The following is a 22,133-nucleotide window of genomic DNA, read 5'->3' as shown; positions in this document are numbered from 1 at the left end:
TTGTTCTCGAATGAGCAATTTATAATAATCATTTGTTGATAGTGATCATATTAATCATTAACCAGACACAATGGTGATAATGAGATACAATAGGCTTTTATTGAGTAAACAGAATTAACTCAAAGGAATCAGTGATATCATATGATGGTAACATACATATGATGAGGTCATTGGACAAAACATTGGATGAATTGTTTTCGTAAAGAGTATACAATAAGGAGTTTTAAATCATGGTACTTCTTGTGAACTGACTCCATGATTAAGTAATTGTGAATTATCAGAACGATACTTCTGGACATAATTGTAATTACTAGAGCCTAATTGTATATGTTCGATTGGTCCCTCCACTAGCTCAACAAAAGCTTGATCAGACTGCATTTGAATCAGAAGAAAATTCTGGAACTTTGAAAATAATTTAATTGAGTCGATTTATTCGATGTGAAATTAAATTGGGCGATTGTAAGAATTGTTCAACTAGAGAATTTGATCAAATAATTTTCTTGAAAAATTAATTTGGAAAATCTAAGTGATTTTTGGGAAAATTAATTTTGATCAAATAAAATTAAATTAATCAAATTAATTAAAATTAATATGATATTTTTATAATTAATTTTCAAATCGTACAATTAGCCCAATGGGTAATTGAACTTGAAGATCGGACTTGAGATCATAAATTGGGCCTGGGAGCCCAAAAACTGGTCGAATCGGGCATGGTATGTGAAACTGGATTGACAGTCTAACCAATGGCTGGACCGGATCGGTCGGACTGTCATTAGCTAGGACCGAACCGGTAGAAATTGAACCATCTCGGGGTGTTAGCGGTTGCGACAGTGGCATTCTGGTGGCCGGAAAATGGTCAGAGCGATGGTTCTTCGGTGGTTGAGTAGTGGAAGAATTACACTTATATTAGGACTCTACCAGATAATTTGATTTCAAATTAATTATTCCAAAAATAATATTATTTTAATAGATTTAATATTTAATTTAATTTAATGTTCATCTTGTAGATAAATATTCTGTTAATTTAATAAAATTTAATATTAAATTTAATCTAATATTTATCTTGATAAATATTATATTAATTTAATATTAAAGTGATTAAGTTTTATCATCGTTTAACTCTTTAAACTCTCATTATATAAAGAGAGTCTTGGGCCATTATTTACATATACTTAAATTCAAGAGAAAGTTGTAGAGAGAAAATTCTCTGAAGAAATTATTTCAGAAAATTTCTGGAGATATTTTTCTTATTTACAATTTGGCCCAAAAGTTTGGAGAAATTATGAAATTACCCCACTAGTAATTTTTGCGAAAAATTTTCTGATTCGAAGTGAGCCCACACTCAACAGACGTGAGCTTGAGGATAGCGAAGAAGACTACTCAATCGAAGCGTTCATCCTAGACGAATCTAAAAGGTACAATTTTGATTAAGTGTTTATTACTTTAGATATCATAACCAAGTTCTTGTTTTGGAAAAAAAAAATAAAACTCTAGTTTTTCTCTAAATTTATTTTCCGCTGCGTTTTCCAAACCTAATTTTCCAACAAATTTCATATAGTGGGGCGAGATGGGTTGGGGCAAGTATATTTGTTTTTATAATTTGGATATCATAATCAAGATTGTTGAAACCGGGTCGAACTGATCAGGTTGGAAATTGATCAGTATACTAGTCCAAAATAAGGGGAAAACCAGTTGAGGCACAAACTGCTACAAATTACAATAACCAATGTTGTTGAAATCGAACAAAACCAATCAAGCTAGAAACTAGTTGATATACTTGTCAAAAGTCAAAAGAGAACTAGTTGAGCCACAAATTGCAACAAATCGCGATTGGACCACAAAACCAGATAAACCAATTTTTCTATTTTTCAGCCAAACCAAAAATAGAAGTCTACCTTTTCCAACCCAAATCCATTAGAAACAAGCCTAAACTCTTAAAAATTTAATAAACCCAACCCAAGCATCCAACTCAAAATAATTAAATGAATAAAATATATATATATTTTAAAAACAACCTAGTGTACTCAATCTCACCATCAGACAACTACCTACACCAGAAGAAAAGTCCCCCCAAAAAAAAACAATTTGTTGCTCATTACTTTGGCCTTTACTACCTCTCTACTTCTCTTTGACTCCTCTTTCATCTCAAGTTTCAACCTTTATTGTTGCCTGTTGTCGCCTCCAATTGTCATATGTTGTCGTACCCTGCTTTGAAAATTACTTTAGAGAGACAAAGATAATATTTTAATTGTCTTTTGCTTCTCTTTCTCCATGTTTTTTCAAGACCGATGCTTTGATTTTGGGAATAGTTTAGATATTTATTTCTTTATTTGCTTTCAAGACTAATGGTTTGGAGATTTGCTTTCCAATTGGATCACTTTTGTTTTGTAACATTAACTACTTCTCATTAATGAAAGTCTTAACTTCGAAAAATAATTGTTATTAATATTAGGGTAAAGTACACCAACAGTCACTCAACTTTGATCTTGATAACAAAATGGTCACTCAACTTTCAGCTCGGTCACTTAACTTTCAAAAAATAACAAATTAGTCACTAACGTTATCGAAAAGTGACAAATCAGTCATCCTCTAACATTTTCCGTTACAAGCCTTACAGGACAGGTGACGTGGCCAATTAACTTGTCATGGTGGAAACCCAATTTAAGAACCAAATAAAACATTAAAAGAAGAAGCAGAGAAGAAGAAAAAGAAAAAGAAGAAGAAGAAGAAGAAGAAGAGAGGAAATGGAGATGCCGAAATAAGAAAAAAAATCAGAGATTCAAACTTTTCCTTTCTCATCGTTTATTCACCACCTCCCAACTTCCTGTCGCTTAACCCAATGAAGAAGAGCTTCCAATCAATTTTTAAATTTCCTTAATGATTTTATAGATTTCCTTAGCGATGTTTTGCTTGTGAATCAACCTCAATATTATAGATTTTTTTAACGATTTCTAGATCTAGGTTAGGTTCTATTGGGAATTGGGGCTTTTATAGATTTCCTCTATCTGTTTTTGGGTTGAGTCGTCACAAGCAGTTGAAAAAGGGTGGAGATGAAGAGGCAAAGACCCTTGTTTTCGTGGGGATGAACCTTGGTTATTACAGGAGAAGAAGGCCTAAACTTCTCTTTCCTTTTACTTTCTCTTCTTTCTTGTACCTTCATATTGGCTCCTCACTTCTTTAGCTTTTCTTTTGCTTTATCTCATCTCTGTTAGCTCTTCTTTTTCCTTTCTTAGGTTTTGATTAGTTGCCTCTATTTTTTCTGCTCCATGTTTATGCGTTTTGACTTCTATTACATGTTTTTTAGCAAATTCTTTTGGTATAAAAAATGACGACCTTGTTGGTGATATGGATGTAAATGCTCCTTTTTGTTCTTCAATCTCTAATGGTTAGTAGTTAGTACTATTTTTTTTTCTGTTTTACACCTTCTTGGTATAATTGAATGGCCTTTTATATCAAGAAATTGGCTTCTCCTCTTCTTCTTCTTCTTCTACCCAGCTAGGGTTCTTAAATGAGGCTGTTTAAATGACAACAAACCCTCCAACATGATCAGTTAAACGATCGCAAGGACTCCAACGTGGCCAATTAAATGAAAGGTCACTTTTCCATTACTTTTGTAACGAAAAATGGTTAGTAGGACTAATTTGTTATTTTTTGAGACTTTAGTGACCGAGTTGAAAGTTGAGCGACTATTGGTGCACTTTAACCTTAGTTTTTTCAATTTTTTTTAATATTAGGAGAATGATAAAATGGGTTATTTATTACAATTAGAATACAACTAAGCAACAACTAGTAATTTAGTAAAATTGTGTTGTGAAAGACAAAAAGTGTAAAATGTATTTTTTTTTATAGATTTTTACTTATTTTTAAAAAAATTCATAATTTTTATTTTGATATTTAAAACAGTTAAACTGGAAATTAGTGGCTTGACCAGTTCGACCATACCATCGGTATGGTTTTAAAAACATTGACCATAATTGTTTTATACCCACTATCAAAAAAAAATCTACCTTGCCCCATATCCATTTTTCAAAAAAAAAAACCACTCGAGCAAATCAATTTGAAATCATTTATCAATTTTAAATTTTCCACCACTAATTTTAACAATGGAGTGACTAAAAATTTCAATTGATTAAACATTTTTTTTCGATAACTAAAACAGAAATGCTTTAAAACTTATGAGGAGTTTACATTTAGGCTGTGTTTGTTTCACAAAAAGTAGCTTTTGAAAAATGGACTGATTTTCTATAAAATTTTATGTTTTTAATGTTTGGATGATTTTGAGTAAAATGGTTTCATTCTTTGACAATTTTTAATTTTTTTCTAAAATTTATTGTTAGTGAAATAAATACAACATAAATATGTTTGTTACAAAATATTATAGTAACATTTCTTTTGACAATCAAATTTTATGTATAATAAGATAATATTTTATAACAATTAATATCACCTATAAACTTAATAAAAATGTCTAATTAAAACTTAATTTAAATTAAGTATGTTACATGTACGAGAGTGGATATTGATATTAGAATTTGCAAGGATAAATGAAGATGAGAACAATTTAAACAAATACACGTATTGCTATAATTAAAATAATAATATTTTATATTATAAAAAATTATTATTAAATTTTATAAATTGTAATATATATTTTTATAAAAATATTAATATAAATATTTTTCAATAATATATTAAGAATATTATTAAAATTCAAATTTATTATTAAAATAAAATTTTAATATTAAAATTTTAAAATAATTAATTGTTTAATTATATCAATAATTTATTATATTATTAAATATAAATAATTAAATATGTATCTTTAATAATATTAAATATTATAATATTTGATATCAATATTTTAATATTTTAACTTTGTGCCATTAACCATTTTTTTTTAATTGACACCTTCAATATTACGATTTTTTCAAAAATCAACTCAATTTTAATAGTAAAAGTGAGTTGACCGTCAGTCAAAAGACAGTTCAATGAAATAGTTTATGTGGCATGCCACATAAGCACGATGTCAGAGATAATGTCATCAAAATAATTTTTTTTCATTTTTTTTCCATATTTTTTCTTCTTCTTCTTCTCTCTCTCTCTCTTCCTCTCTAAAACATTTATTTTCTCAATGTTTTACTAGATTTTCTCTCTTTCCAAACACCCAAATTCGGATTATCTTATTTAAAAACATGATTCGAAATTGAGAAACATGTGACTAACCAAGAAAACACAATACTATAGTCTTACAACAAAGAAAACATGATTTGGATTATCTACCCTATTAAACCAGCTAACCAAGAAAACACAATATTACAACAAGAGCCTAATATTCTCTAATCTTTACAAGAAACTAACTTCTTTAATCTTTGGATAAGCTGCAGGCAATCAAGACTTCACAATAACATGAGACCAACTTCTCTGACTTGCCAAGGAGTAGAGTCGACGAATTGCAATGGTTTCAGCAAAGGTGTAAGGGCGTTATCACCATTAGAGTCCCTGTAAATCACTACAATATCAAATTGTGCATGACAATTAAGCTTCAATCAAAGGCGAAAGAGGATTTTGTCAATTTAGTGAATCTTTGCTATCACTTCCAGCCTCAAATAGTGGCAGAGAAATCCCTGTTCACACAATTCAAAAAAACTCATGGGAATGTTCTAAAAAACAGAATAGTTTCTGGCCTTCCATAGAGGCCAACTGCATAAACCAAACAAGCTCATTCAAATCAATAAAGACAAACATGGCATGAAGGTTCACAACATCATCCCTAACATTTCTTAAAACTAGATAAGCCTTCTCGTCTTATTCTGTAATTGAACTTCAAATCGAGAAAAAAATATGTGTTCCAACAATTTTGAATCATGCTCACATTTTTTTCTCAATGCTTTCCCAATTTTTTTTTTCTCAATGCTTTCTCAAATTTTCTCAATGCTAAATTTGGAGGTTAAAGTTGGTAGATCTAGCTAAATTAGTATAAAATGGGATGTAGGATTTGTTGGGTTTTTGTTAAAACACTAGAAAGTTAGTTTCTTTTTATTGTATGGATTCATTTTATTCTGTTTGGTTGGTGAGAAAACTAAAGAAAATGGTGAGAAAACTGAAGAAAATGGATTTCATTGCCCTTTTGGATGTTTGTTGTATGTCATTTTATTAACAAAGATGTGTTGATTAGAAAAAATTAATAACTCATAAAGGTGTTGAGAAAATTTGGAAAGAGAAAAAAATAAAGAATTGTTTAGAAAGAGAGAAAATCTAGGAAAGCGTTGAGAAAAAAGTGTTTTCTAGGGGAAGAAAGAAAGAGAGAAGAAAAAAAAGATGAAAAAAATGAAAAAAAAATTATTTTGATGATGTCATTTATGAATCGTGCTTATGTGGCATGCCACATAGGCTATTCATTAACCTAGCCTTTGACTGACAGGCAACTTACGTTTAGCTTTAAAGTTGAGCTTATTTCTGAAAAAATCATAACATTAAAGGTGTCAATAAAAAAAAGTCAATGGCACAAAACCAAAAACTCCTAAACATTGAGGATGTTTTTTGCAATTATGCCATTTAAAAATTCCAAAGTAATTTAAAAGAGATAAGGAGGGTAATATCGTAAAAGAAAGAGACTGCGGGAGTGGGATACTAAAGAAGATCGAAGATGTCGAACTCAGCCCGAAAACCAAAACCTTGTTCGTTCATAAAAATTAAAAGCCTCTTTTTTCTCTCTGTTCTTCGCCATTTTTTTCAATCCTAAACCAATCCCAGATTTTCTGCTGAAAAACAAAAACACCCTCTAAGTAACTTTCCGGGAAAATGTCGGGGAAAGGAGCAAAAGGATTGATTACGGCTGGAAAATCCACCAAGGACAAAGATAAGGACAAGAAGAAACCCGTCTCTCGCTCTTCTCGTGCTGGTCTCCAGGTTCGTCTCTTTCCGTTGCCCGTAATTACGGCTTGAATTAACTTCTTCTTTTTTTTTTTTTTGCATTTTGTATTCATGAAGCATTCTTTAGTTGTAGGGGAAAAAAGTAGAGTTTCATATCAAGAAAGGGATATTTCTTCTTGTCAAATTTGTTCTTATCCTTTTCTTTTAGTTACTGTGGAAGTTGCATTAATGTTGATCTATTTCTTCTGGAAATCTGCCATAGTTATTGCATCAAATCAAAGTAACCAAAGTGTCCGTAGGGTGTGGATTAATAACTTGGCCTAATAATGGCATTTGAAGATTTGGTTTTAATGCGAATCCAATGTCGTAACTTGTTTCAGTTCATTTGACTTGTTTTATGTTCAAATGTTAGCTGAATGAGCTTGAGGTATCTTATCTGCATAAAAAAAAGGGCCATGAAATGATTTCCATTCATGAAGGGTTTACTTGTTGTTCATGCAATTTGTACGACATGCTTTCATTCTTGCACTGTTTTGAGGTATCTTATTTGTACAAAAAAAAAAAAAAAGTGGACTTATTTGTCTGCGCTGATAAATCTCGTTACATTAGTAAAAGTATGTGTGAGTGCGAATCTGTAGGTAAAAGAACTATTTTCACGGGGAAAGATAGTACTCATTTCTTTCTAGTCTACTGTTCCTTTCTTTCAACTCCCATTGACTATTTTATGCCAAAATGTAATTAGGAATGGGATGGAATTTATGGATTGACTATTATATGCTCTGTTCCTCACTTTCTAGTCTGCAGTGACTATTTTATACCAAAAAGTTATTAAGAATAGGATGGAATTTGCGGATTGACTATTAATTCAAACATATGCATATTAGTAAAATCAAACAACATTTTCTGATTTCTTCCAAGGGTTATTCAACTACAAATATAACTTCTACTAGGAATTGTTAGGTGTTTGACATTAAAAGAACTAAGCAATGATGATGGACCAAGTTTGGCATTTGATAACTAGCAGTATTTATCTCTTTTGATGTTTTTAACTATTAACTGTATTTGTTAACATCTCATAACCTGCTTGCACATTTCCTGTTAAAGCTACATTACAAGTCATTCTGTGCATATACATATTATAAAAGCCTTATCGAAAATATAGAAGATGATGTAGTTGTCGAAGAACATTACATGGAAGTCTGTTAAGTACTTTTCAATTATGATACTGCTATGTATGTTTCTTTTATATATTCCACTGGCATTTGAGTTGGATATACTCTAGTCAAGTAGGAGACTTCATATAAGGAGTTTCGGTGTGAAATCGCTATTTCTGTGGCGTTTAATTCTTTTGTTATACTTGGCTCTCTAATGCATCCTGTGGAGCCTTCATTGACTTATGAAAAGCAAAGAGTTTGTACGATTAATCTTATTTGTTTAATGTTTGAAAGCTGTCAACTTGCTCCACCTCCCTAACCTTATTTATTAGTTTTTCTATCTCTTTGGACTCCTTGCCTTGATTCTTGATCACCTTGTCTTCACCTACTACCGTGAACTTGTGCCATTTGGTAGTTACATGTAGTTATGTTAATTGAATTGGTTGTATTCTTCAGAAATAGTTTGGGTGACCAAGTATCGATAGCAAGTCTTTTGTACTTGTCTTTGCTACCTAGTCATCCAAAACGAGTGTACCAATGGCTTGTTTTAGTGTCTTGAACTTGTCTTTCTTCTGGGCCACTGTGTTTATGATGATTACCAGATTCTGTCATCTTCCACATCAGCATCCTCTTCCATGTTTGAATTAATACTGTGTTTTGTTTCCTAAACTGTTTGGCAGAAATTTTCTGAACGTGTTAAGGCATACTAGCAGCATATAATCATCTGTAGGATTATATGATATGACTATACAGACACACGCACTATATTGGGTTAATTCTTCTAAATTACGATCAGTTGCTTCTTATTGTTTTGTATGTGCACCCTTCAGTTCCCTGTGGGTCGAGTCCACCGACTGCTGAAGGCAAGGGTTAGTGCTAATGGAAGGGTTGGAGCTACGGCTGCAGTCTACACAGCTGCCATACTGGAATACCTGACCGCAGAAGTCCTAGAACTGGCAGGTAATGCAAGCAAGGATTTGAAGGTTAAGCGTATTACACCTAGGCATTTGCAGCTCGCCATCCGTGGTGATGAAGAACTTGACACCTTGATCAAAGGAACCATCGCAGGCGGAGGTGTCATTCCACACATTCACAAATCACTTATCAACAAATCCTCTAAGGAGTAGTTTATATGCATTTCATCTCTATTTGTTTTTGTTTCTTCCCTTAAACCTCAGAAAAATGTTCGTGACTTCGCTTGTTTATGGACAAAGGTAGATGCTTGCTTTTTAATAGCTAATTATGGAGATTCGAGATTTGAACTAGAAAGGTGCCTTCCAGTTGCAATTCTAGTACAAAATACTTATTTTTACCATTGATGACACTGTTTAAGGATAGATGATATATTATTGAATAATAATTTATCATTTCTAATTAACTTTAAAGAATGTCTAGAAAGGTGCCTTCCAGTTGCAATTCTAGTACAAAATACTTATTTTTACCATTGATGACACTGTTTAAGGATAGATGATAAATTATTGAATAATAATTTATCATTTCTAATTAACTTTAAAGAATGTTTACTCAAGTTGGCATCAAAATTCCAGAGTTGCATCTCCATGATTTTTTTTCAAAATATTGAGTCATGAAAAAGGATGACTAAAATATCCTCAAGAGTTTTGATAGCTCAAATGCATTCATTGCCAATTTTAATAAATTTACAATTACATGCCATTTTGCCACTACTTTAAACAACTGTTGAAACAAGTGTCGGTAAAATTCAAACCCTAACAACAAAAATCACTAGGAAAAAGAAGTGAGAGCTCTACAAACACCCCAGAGAATTAGGGTTAAGGAAGGGAACACGTCAAAAACACCCAAATGAAGAGGTTGAACTTGTATCTCTTCATTTTCAGGGTAAAATGGGAAAACTCAAAATAAAAAGATAAAAGACTCCTACAAAAGATAAAAACCATGTTACTTGGACAGAATTCGGATTAGTTGGATATGAATACTTTCATTTTCAGGATTGTACCCATAACGATGTTCGAAGATGTGTCCAATACGGATACTTGCAGGGAAATGAAAAGTTGGGAGTACCGCAGGATAAGAACCAAAGTATGTAAGTTGGAAAGAGGTGTCCTACCGCCGTTGCAATTCTGGGAGTAGCAATCTGCTTAAGAAAGGTGAAATAGCTGCAAGTAAAGCCTTGGGGCATTCCTCATGTGGAAGATGGCCACATCCAGATATTGCAACCAGTCTCTGCATGCCAATAAATGTAGCGACATCAGAAAAAACCTGGACAATAGTTGTTTGTAAACAAGTTAAAATAAATATTCAAGAAAGTTAAGTTTGAGATGTGGCAGAAAAACCCAGAAAGGGTAAAACATTCTTTCAAGGCATGAACACAACACTTTTCAAGTGGTGAACAGTTGACAAGGAAATTGTGTAGAGTTCATCTCTCAATTTCTTGAAGACTAACATTTCAGAAGAAAGGATGATTTGGCCAAGAAGATTAACCATCAATATTAAATTCATACTTTGAATAGAGAGGCTAAGTTGAAGCATACTCACAGAATTTACAAGTTTCGAAGCAATGGCCTGGGAAGATTTAAGAGAAATATGGGCATCTTCAGCACCGGTAATGACCAATACTGGCATCTCTTCAACAGCCTTTAGCAGTGATGTTGCATTCTGCGGTGAAAGGATCGTTTCATTTGACAACCTGCCTATTTCATGAAGTGCTTCATCCCAACCTTCTACACAAAGTGGAGCCTGATTGGAGCAAGATTAATCAGTAGATTGATTTCGTTAAACAAACTGAACTTCAAACTTGCAATGCTATCATGCAATTTGAGAAGCTTAAGTAACAAAAAATTGAAAAACTACAGAAGAACTTTACAGATTATGCCGTGCGGATTAAAGATTTATCCTAAATTTAGCTCACAGTATCTAGAACTGCATGTTATATAACAATATAGAACTGCATCAATGAAGGAAACTGCTACCTTTCCCCTTCTTTTTCTTCCAAAATTAGTGTCTACAACTGTTAGCATTTATGGAGACTCGCAAAATCAGTCCATCCAAATGCAGAAACTTTTCTCAATGCTGTTGTTGTGCCTTATGCACTAACCGTGATACTTTTATGCTTTAGGATCTTAAGTTTGTCTACTTTTTAACACAACCCTTTTTTTCTTAAATTTTGCAATATAAACCCATAGCTCTAAAGAACCTACATCTCCAGACTTATGGAGACTCTTAAATCAGTCTGTCAAAATGCAGAAACTGTTGTCAATGTTATAGTTGTGCATAAGTGCACTAACCCTGTTATTTTAATGCTTTTGGATCTTTCTCTCTTTTTTACAACACCCTTTTTAATTTTGTAATATAAACCATAGTTCCAAAGAACCTACATATCCAGATTTCATAAAATATAGTACAGCTCGGACTCCAATGCACTGAGTCCATAGTACCTCCTCAAAGTTTCTCCATTCACAGGAAACATAAATAATCTATGTTCTAATCTTACAGCAAATATACCTTATAGAGGCTCAAAACATCTGTTGTTAACTTGGTTGCATCATACCATGCACGCCTATTCACCACTTGTGTAATTTCTGTTCGCAGAAGTGGACGAACTAAGTGCTTCTTCCCAAGTGACGTGCGCAAGAGTGTCCTTGCAAAGGCGGGAACAACCTCTCTTGACAAGCTAACACTTAGCAAAACCACCGCTTTGATTGTAATCTGAATAAATCACCAAATACAACAAAAGAAAGACAATAAGAACCAAGCTCAAAGATTTTTAAGCAATGCTGACAAACAGATATGTAAGTGGGTCATTAACCATTATCCGTTCAAAAAGAAATTGCGGAATAATATTCTATTAGTTAAATCCACAAATAAATTGTTAAGAAGTCAAGAACTAGTCAATTGAAAAAGTAAAGCTGACATAAGTAAAAAACAAACCCAACCCTTTCTTTAGGGTAATCTTAATTTAGTATCTTCCAACAAGTAAAAACCTTATAACTTACAGATTTGGGATATCAGGAACCAGTCAATTAAAAGAGGAAAGTTGACATGAATAACATAAATAACCCCCACCCCCCTTCTCTAGCTGTTTTATTCTTTAATTCTGCTATATTGTCCATGTCAAACGCCAGTCGTTTCGCTGACCGTAGATTCTCTTAACTTAGTAGTACCAAAATTTCATCCTTTTTTATAACGGCTTCTGTTGTAAACATTTAATAACAGTTATATGCATGAGGTTACTAATTGATACAAAATTGAAAATAGAAGATCAAATTTGCAAAATGACAAGTAAAGCTTATGGAGAAAAGTGATATCCCCTAAAAAATTCAACACTAATGCCTCTAGATTAGCCACTTCTCTGAAGAATTTTTCTATTCTCAATGTAAATGAAATTTCATTTATGTTTATTAGATAATCAATTCTGTTACAAAACATAATTTGTTATAGGCAACCCTCAGATTTTTTTCCTTCATGTTTATTTGACAATAAACTCTGACAAAACATACTTTATTATAGGCAACCCTCAGGTTTTTCTTGTTTCACCACATCAGTATAAACGCTAAATCAGAATACTGGATATAACTAAAGATGCTATTTTTGTTGTCTAAAATATGCAAAGCGTCATGGAAAAATCACAACAGCTTACTCACATTGTAAGATTTCATCGAGGCTTGGACTTTTTGTGCAGCCTTCAAAGCAAGGATGCCTCCATCATCATGTCCAACAAGCACCACCGAAGAAAACCCCACCTCAGAGCAGAAGGAAAGAAGCAAGTCAACCTGGAACATCAGGCAATAAGACTTATTCAGAACTATGTCAAAATGCTGGAAACAAACAAACGGACAGATCATTCAAGGAATGATTATAAAAACTCAATAAAGGATTGAATTTCAATTATTTATGAGAGATAAACCATTCAGAAAGAATTGATTATGAGTCACATGACATATACTAGAATGACAAATGACACCCATTAATCTTGCCTGCCACAAAAGCACATCTCTCGTGAATAACCAAACAACATCCAAAAGAGTGTCAAACCTAACCTGAGTTTCAAGTTTGTAAGGATTGGGCAACTGTTTTCCCTCCCAATCTTTCCTGCTTGGCCTAGAAGTCAATCCCCAACCCGGCCGATCAAAAGCAGCAACTGGACAACCAACATGGCAAGCAAGCACCCCCATCACATGCCTCCAAGAAAAGACTCCCCCTCCAAACCCATGGACTAAAATAATACCAAACTGGCCATTCGCCTCTATAACTTTCTCTAGAGTTCCAGATTTCAAATTACTTGTCTCAACCTGTGCAACGGAATGATCAAGGCTGAAAACAGGAACATCTTTAGAAATAACAGGAGATGTTGGGGAAGCATCCAACAGTGGAGCATAAAGTGAAGAGCTATGAAATTGGTTGCTATAACTCCTCTGAAGATGGTGATATTGCGTTTTTGACAACACACTTAATGCTTGCCTATCAAGCTTTAGCTTTCCAGGTGCAACTTGTGGTGCGCAACTAACTTCAGGATCTAGAAAGGTAGTAGATGACAAAGCCCTAGGGGGTGAACCAGGAAAGCAAAGCTTGTAATGAACGGTAAGCCCTTGCAATGTAATGAACAAGCTATCAACGTCAGCAAGCAATCTAATAGGAACCTCCCCATCGTCGCCAGATTGCCCAAAAGGCTTTCGTCTTGTTTCCCCATCACTTTTTGGAGTTTTCCCTATGGAGGGAGTGGGAGATCGTGGAACCTTCTGGAAGCTAGAGAAAACATTTTTGCACAAAAGAACCTGCAATAACATGAATGTTACTACCCAAAAGAAAATACCATACTTCTAATATAGAACCAAAAGTTATGAAAAGCTCAGCAATTGCATGAGTTTACACTGTGCTAGAATAAAAACACTGACATCTTATGCAATGGAAACACATGCAATTATAATTACAGAAACAATAAACCATTACTTCACTCATCACAATTTTTTTTTTTTTAAACAAAAATGAATAGCTAAAACCACTGAATTTCAGTTTGTTAATCCATGAACTTCAGGGGAGAAAAGTCTACAAAAATAGAATGTCTATGTAACATTTAACAAACACCAAGGACCCTAACATAATTGCTAAAAACAAAAGAAACTGATAGAAAGCAAGACCACAATTGGCTACAAAGAAACAAACAACTAACATGCAAAATCAGTTCTAACATAATCATTTCATAAAAACAGTTACAAATCAAACTTATAATATTTTTTAAAATCCAACATAATTATGGTAATATTGAGTAAAATCATGCATGTGTTCTCCAGAAAATTCCACCTTTAAACTTATTTGTTTGGCTTTGGCTCTGAACAAAGTGATAAGTAGCAAAAACAATAACACTGCTTATTAATGAAAACCCCAAACCCCAAATATGGAATTGACCCATAAAACTTACTGCTTCAGGATCAACTCGATGAAACAAAAGCTTTCTCCTTGCTCTGCAACATGTTCTATAAGCAACTACAATGTGACCAAGTGCGAAAACAACTGACGAAAGGAACAAAACTGGCATTCCCCATGATTTCTTGAAATGAAGCCTTTGCCTTGCCAATGAATAACCCGACGATGCCTCCGCCACTATTTGCGAATTCACCGTAAAAACACAAGCTTTGACCGATAGTACAAGAATCGAAACGAATGAACATAAAGCAACCGTTCCTATGTAAGGTCCATGGGATAATGCCGGGCCATCGCACATCGAATATACACCTGCATGTTATAACCAACAAAAAAAAAAGAGAGAATTTTATGTTAATTTCTGTCTTTATTTTCAGGAAATTGTTATAAATAAAAAAATGGAAATACGAATCGTACAAATGATGATGATAGATCTGAGGATGGAAACTAGAGGTATATCGGTTAAGGAGTATTTGAAAGCGTAACGACGAAAGTGTTCCTTTAAACCGTAGCACGTGACGCATGTGAAGCTTGAGAGTAAAAGGAAAGGGATCATGATGTCGCCTATCCCCGCCAGCAACGGCAGAGACGATGCCAGAAGCGACGTCAACATCGCCACCATGAAAAACGCCGTCCGTACAATCCTCCTCCCTTTTTCCACCACCATCCATCCCTTCATCACCATTATCGAAATCGAATCGGACGTCCACAATGCTCCCTTGTATCTTCCAGATTCAAATACAAAAACCAAAAGAAAAGCTTCTTCTCCCTTCTTTTTTATCTAAAAGATAAAAATAATAAACTATATTGGAGTTGAAACCATACAGAAAACAAATCGGAATGCCATATGCGGCGGCCTCACGGCCATCCTCCAACTAAGGAAAAGAGTAAAACTGTAATTTCACCGTCGCCGGAATTCGAACGGCGTGTTGTCGTCGTTTCCGCTAATTTTCTTTTAAAAAAGGTAAAACTAGGAAGAGAAAAGCAAAATCAAAGTTTCCTCCTTTTTCCTTTCTTTCTAAAAAGAGAAAAAAAAAAAAGCTTCTTCAAGTATCGACTACTGAGTTGTCGTCGTTTCTGTTTTTCAGGCTTTGTTGCCGTTTTTCTCTCCTCCCTTTTCATTTTACATCACTTTATATTTAAAAACAAAATTCTGATTTTTTAATTAGTTACTGTAATCGAATCTTCGACTCACCTATATATTATTACGTAATAATTATATATAGTATTTAGTTTATATAAATTTAATATCTCCATTTTAGGATTAAAGTGTTGACCTGAGATCAAACCCTAACAAATAATTTAAAATCGGTTAAAATATGTATTTGGTCCTGTATTAAAATTTTTTTCATTTAAAATTTTAATCCAATTATTAATATTGTTTGTAACACTCAAAAACAATAGGGTTAGAATTGATTAACTTATTAAGAATTGAGTTTTAGTCTAAGTGGAAGAGAGGCTCTTTTTAGTAATCTCTCTTGAGATCTAAGGTTTAAGTTTTTCTCTTGCTAGTACGTAGATTTAATATGGTAGAAAATAATCAAAAATAAGTTTGTTGATTTAGTGGTAAGGTTTTAGCATTTTCTCCCCTTACACTAATGTTCAAATTACGCCAATTCCCTTTTATTTTTTTGAATTTTGGCTCAGAATGGATTCAAAAATCTTCAATTTTGAAAAGAGGATTGTTTTGTAAAAAGGTTTAAATTAGTAGTGGTTTTAAAAATACCCTATTTTCCCATCTACATTAAACTCACATAGTTTCTTCCCTCACCCTTTTTGTTGCTATCCCTTGATTTTCCTAAGTACCTTTCACTTATTTTATTTTTCAAGCATCAATTTCTTTTATTTCTATCATCTCCCAACCATTAAACTTTCCTAGTGTTAGAATTAAGTGACCCAAATTCTTATTTAAATAAAATACGATGGAAAATAAAATAAAAGTAAAATCCATATAGAACTAGACTTCTTTTATTTTATTTTAGAATAAGGTTTTAAACCTTATTAAACTCCATCTATTTTATATTGATTAGGATAAGGTGTTTCAATCCTACTAGAATATGGCTTTGCAAGCCTATAAATAGACATAGTCTATTCCTCTTGTATTTGAGTAAAAATTTTTCGACATAGTGAATTTTCTTCTCCTCTGCCTGTGGTTTTTTTTTCGAAAGGGTTTCCACGTAAAATTTATGTGTTCTTTATTTTTATTTATTTTATTCTATTTTATTTTTCACAAATTGGTATCTCGAGCTTAGGGTTATTCATCTCGATCACAGTAATGGCGTCTTTGAAGTATGAAATTCATTGTTAGATCGCAACACCGATTTGCGTTGTGGCAAATTAAGATGCAAGCGCTTCTTGCAGATGGATCTAGAGGATGCCCTGCTAGGATAGATAAGATGCCTTCGACATTAACGAGATGAAGAGAAGAAGCGTAAGGATCGAAAGGCATTAACACAATTACATCGCATTTGTCCAACGAAATTTTGCAGGATGTGATGAAAGAAAACCGCCATTGCATTATGGAAGAGGCTAGAACAAATATGTATGTCGAAAACTCTAACAAGCAAGTTGCATATGAAGCGGCGTCTTTATGCTCATCGTTTGGAGGAAGGTGCGTCATACACGAACACTTAATGGTGTTTAAAGAAATTCTCTCAAACTTGGAGGCCATGGAGGTTCAAGATGATAAGGAAGATCTAGGGTTGATTCTACTTTGTTCGTTGCCCGTCTTATTCAACCTTTAGAGACACGATTTTATATAGCCGCGAGTCTCTCACAGTTGATGAGGTTTATGATTCTTTAACCTCGTATGATAAGATGAAGCATCTTGTGGTTAAACCCAACTCTCGGGGAGAGGTCTCATTGTTCGTGGGAGACAAGACCGAATGTTGATGATGATCGTGGTAGAACACAGAACGGAATCCTCGTGGTAAATCTAAGGGTAGATCGAAATCTTCAAACAGAGGTAAAACTTGCAACTTCGCAAGAAGAAAGGGCACATTAAATCGAGTGCTATAAGCTACAAAATAAGATTAAAAGGGAGGCTGCGAATCAAAAGGGAAACAAACGGAAAATTCGGTGAAGTCGATGTTGTAGAAGACTACAATGATGGTGAACTTCTAGTTGCTTCATCAATGATTCTAAAGTAAGCGAGTGGATACTTGATTCAGCTGCACCTTCCACATGAGTCCCAATCGGGATTGGTTTACAACTTATGAAACGAAGATTCGAAGGTGTTGTTTTGATGGGAAATAATGCTTCATGTAAAATCGCGGTGTTGGAACAATTAAAGTTAAGATGTTTGATGGAGTTGTCGAACACTTAGTGACGTGCGGCATGTTCCGAATTGAAAAGAAATTTAATTTCGTTGAGTACTCTTGATTCAAAAGTGCAGATACACGGTGAAAGTGGGGTTTTAAAGATTTCAAAGGGTCCCTTGTTGTGATGAAAGGGCAAAGAAAGATTGCCAAGTTATATGTTTCTGTGGTTCTATCATATTGGTGATGCAATTGTCGCTTCCTCTTCCTTGTCGATGATGATATTACTAAACTTTGGCATATCGCCTAGGGCATATGAGTGAGAATGGCATGGCGAATTAAGCAAAGAGGACTTCTTAATGGGCAAGGAATTTGCAAACCGAATTTCGTGAGCACCTTGTGTTTTGGGAAGCAAAGAGAGTTCGATTCACTAGAGGAATCCATAACACGAAGGAAACGTTGGAGTATATCCATTCGATCGTGGGGCCGTCCGAGTGCCTTCGAGAGGTGGAGCTAATTATATGCTAACCTTTATTGATGATTTTTCCGAAAAGTTTGGGCGTTCTTCCCGAAGCGTAAAAGCGATGTGTTTTCCACATTTAAGTCTTGGAAAATTATGATTGAAAAACAGACGGAAAAGCAGATAAAATACCTCCGCATGCACAATGGCTTAGAGTTCTTCGATGAGTTTAATAGATTGTGCAAGTCGAAGGATCATGAGACACTTGACGATTCGTCATACTCCACAAAAAAGCGGCGTTGCGAGCGAATGAACGAACGATCATGGAGAAGGTTCGATGTATGTTGTCAAATGCCAACTTACGAAGTCATTTTGGGCGAAGCGACCTCATCGCATGTTTTTGATCAACCGATCTCCATCCGTTGCCATTGAGAAAAAGACTCCACAAGAGGTATGGTCCGTAATCCCGCTAATTATTCCGATTTAAAGATTTTTGGGTGTCTGCGTATGCTCATGTTGATAATGGAAAATTGGAACCTAGATCCATTAAATGCGTTTTCTTGGTTATAAAGTGGTGTAAAAGGCTATAAGTTATGGTGTCTGAAAATAGAAAAGTTGTGATTAGCAGAGATGTTGTTTTTGATGAAACCGCTATGCTACCTAACTTATCTCTTAAAGACTCTTCCAATAAAGAAAACCAAAAGCGGTGGAGCATCGATTAATACGAATCAACTCCTCAAGCCAAGATACAAAATTGAGAATAGAGTTGCTTCTTCACCGCAATACTCTATCGCCAAAAACAGGACAAGAAGAGAAATTAAACCTCCAAAGAAGTATGCCGAGGTTGATCTAGTTGCTTATGCTTTAAATGTGGTGAAGATATAGATGCGAATCAAGAGCCATTTAATTATTCTCGAGGCGATTAGTCGTGAAGACTCGAAAAGTGGATGTTTGCTATGCAAGAGGAGATGGAATCACTCCACAAAAAGCGAACATGGGATCTTGTAAAACTTCCTAAAGGTAAAAAGACATTCGTTGTAAATGGGTGTTTAAAAGAAAGAAGGGACTCAGGAGTTGAAGAACCCGGATATAAAGCAAGGCTTGTTGCAAAGGGTGACGGTCAGTGCCATCTTTCTTACAAAAGATCAAATGTTTCATGAGAGAACAAAACACATTGATATTCGGTATCATTTTGTTCGTGATATTATTGCTCGTGGTGATATTGTTGTGAGCAAAATTAGCACTCATGAAAATCCTGCAGATATGATGACTAAGTCACTTCCTATAACCAAGTTTGAGCATTGCTTAGACTTGGTTGGTGTTCATTGTTGAAGTTAAACCCTTAAGGGGTTTTTGGAAGAGGTGAAGAACTTGTTTATTGAAAGTTCGCGATGAAGAACTTGTTCATTGAGAATTTGTGTCAAGGTGGAGATTGTTAGAATTAAGTGACCCAAATTCTTATTTAAATAAAATACGATGGAAAATAAAATAAAAGTAAAATCCATATAGAACTAGACTTCTTTTATTTTATTTTAGAATAAGGTTTTAAACCTTATTAAACTCCATCTATTTTATATTGATTAGATAAGGTGTTTCAATCCTACTAGAATATGGCTTTGCAAGCCTATAAATAGACATAGTCTATTCCTCTTGTATTTGAGTAAAAATTTTTCGACATAGTGAATTTTCTTCTCCTCTGCCCGTGGTTTTTTTTCCGAAAGGGTTTCCACGTAAAATTTATGTGTTCTTTATTTTTATTTATTTTATTCTATTTTATTTTTCACACCTAGAATTCTATAAAAGGCTTCAAAAAACACTATTGATTTCACCATTGCTCAACTTGTAGGTTTTTTAGATTTTTAATTAAAAGTTTGTTTCTCTTTCAACTAAGGTAATATTTCGTTTTCTTATTAGTTTTTAATGATATCTACCCTTTTAAATTGAGTTTTTATCTATTGAATCAAGAGTTTTGAATAAATGTTGAAATGTGGGTTGTTAATGGTGAAATTCAGGATTTTGTATGAAATCAATATTTTAAAATGTATTTCAACTCCTTTTGATATGATTAGAAGGTTTTTAAACTTTCCATAAAGTTTTGTTAAGAGATTCTAAGGTATTAATGAGTTTTCATGAAAAATGACTATTTTACATCGAAATTTTGGAACCACGAATCTGTGTAATTTTGTATAGTTTGAAGGTTGAGAATCAGTCGTAATGAATAATTAGATGTTTGGAATCAGTTAGGCAAAGGGAATGAGTAGAGGTTGAGATATTTAAGTTTCAAGTTGAAAGTTTTAGTTCTAAGAGGAACTAGTGTAGGTCTGCGTTTTGGGTTGATTTAGGAGTATCTATGGCTAAATACTAAATATGTTTATAAACTATTTTAGTTAAAATATTTGCTTTTCCATGATTTTTTGCATTAACTTTCAATTGGATGTATATAATCATTACGCTTTTTTATTATTATTCAATTTAGTCATATAAATTCATATGTTAGTAGCATATTCAGTTCATTATCTTAACATTTCTCACGATACAAATCATATTTGTCTTTTTCTCATTAAAACTTAATGTCTTTATATATCATTCATTTTAAAGTTTTTTCTATATCATTCATTTTAAAGTTTTTCTATCTCTACTGTTTTGATTAAGTTCACACATCATACATTCCAATCATAACATATCTAATTCAATTCTTTGAAATACAAATGAAAACTTACCTCTTTTATCAAGAATTTCCTCACCTTTGCTCCTTTTTCCTTTTCTTCTTGAACTTCATAACTATCATTCTCTTTTCTTTTAGTTTTCTTCACTTCCATCTACTAATTTCTTGCTTATAAATAGGAACATACTCTCTAAGATCTCCACTTCATTTTTTTTCTTTGGCGCTTATGGAAATTTCCAAGAAATTTGGAAGACATAGTGAGATTATATGATAATGGACCAAATTGTAACAAAATGAAAACCTTTTCTTCATATATATATAGAGAGAGTAATGTGAAAAGCATGGAAAGATGAGAGAAATATCTACATTTTTCCATGAAAATATCTCATTAATTTAATTAATTAAAATATAATATAAAATATCTTATAATAAAATATTTCACTAATCACATTTCGACACCAAATATTCATCAATTATTATCATGATAATTCTTAATAATTTTATTGGTTGAGAAATGACCATTTTACCCTTGTAATATCTCAATATTTACTTTTGTGTTATTTTTTACTTTTGGTAAAATTGCAATTTAGCCCCTCTTATTTTTCACCTATTCAATTTGGTCATTATTCACCAATTTATTTTACTCTTTAGTATTTTTTCTCCTTTAGGGTATTTGTACTTTTGGTCGTTCAACTTTTCATATTTATATTTTGACCCCATACATTTTTGAATATTATACTAAGGCCATAACAGTTTTCATATTTTTTAAAATTTAGTCCCTACCTAAATTTAATATGCCATGTCATACTTCTTGGTTCAACTTCTTTTTGTATCCTATGACCTTCACTTTCATGATTTTATACCTTATTTCGCTTTATCGAGAAATCCACTACACGCAATTTTGACTTAATGCCAGTTTTATGGCATAGTAATTTTTGAGGTGTTACATGACATGTTTTTGATTGGCCAACCTCTTTTTAATTCCATTAGTTGTTAGGTACCAAAATGGATAACTATTGGGAAAGCTGTTGCTGCTCGTTCCATATCCTATTATAAAAAAACTATTTCTCTACCTGAGCCATTGGCTTTGGCCTTGAATAGGTTTTGTTTGTGCCGAGTTCAACCCACTTGAATGTGGTATATTTAACAAAACAAAAACATGGGTCAACTTGGATACTAAGTCCTCCAATTGACCTCCTTGAGGTGGTTTGGTTAGCATAGAAGTCTTATTATATATTGATGATTAAAGAGTTATTTTTTAGAGATAAATATAAAATTTATTCAAGGGAGTTTTTGAAGGATTTATATGCTAATTTAAAGGAGTTTAT

The 22,133-nt window shown here is 33.2% G+C and overlaps 2 protein-coding genes across 2 annotated transcripts; one reads left to right on the top strand and one right to left on the bottom strand.

Moving 5' to 3' along the window:
* Positions 1-6,631: 6,631 nt before the first annotated feature.
* On the top strand, positions 6,632-9,296 carry LOC108467078 (probable histone H2A variant 3). Its single transcript, XM_017767567.2, has 2 exons — positions 6,632-6,909; positions 8,858-9,296. Exons 1-2 carry the CDS (start codon positions 6,802-6,804, stop codon positions 9,152-9,154), a joined length of 405 nt encoding a protein of 134 aa, XP_017623056.1. The 5' UTR covers positions 6,632-6,801; the 3' UTR covers positions 9,155-9,296.
* Positions 9,297-9,644: 348 nt separating this feature from the next.
* LOC108467077 (uncharacterized) lies at positions 9,645-15,595 on the bottom strand. The gene is made up of 7 exons (XM_017767566.2): positions 14,841-15,595; positions 14,422-14,735; positions 13,043-13,777; positions 12,647-12,775; positions 11,508-11,711; positions 10,542-10,742; positions 9,645-10,229 (listed from the first exon to the last, which is right to left on the bottom strand). The coding sequence occupies exons 1-7, from the start codon at positions 15,106-15,108 to the stop codon at positions 10,110-10,112; spliced, it is 1,971 nt and encodes a 656-aa protein (XP_017623055.1). The 5' UTR covers positions 15,109-15,595; the 3' UTR covers positions 9,645-10,109.
* Between the last annotated feature and the right edge of the window lie 6,538 nt (positions 15,596-22,133).

The sequence above is a fragment of the Gossypium arboreum genome, chromosome 2 (assembly GCF_025698485.1).
Source record: "Gossypium arboreum isolate Shixiya-1 chromosome 2, ASM2569848v2, whole genome shotgun sequence".
In the NCBI taxonomy this organism is placed as follows: Eukaryota; Viridiplantae; Streptophyta; class Magnoliopsida; order Malvales; family Malvaceae; genus Gossypium; species Gossypium arboreum.
Note: the sequence above shows the minus strand (reverse complement) of the source record. Positions and strands in the feature narration are given on the sequence as shown.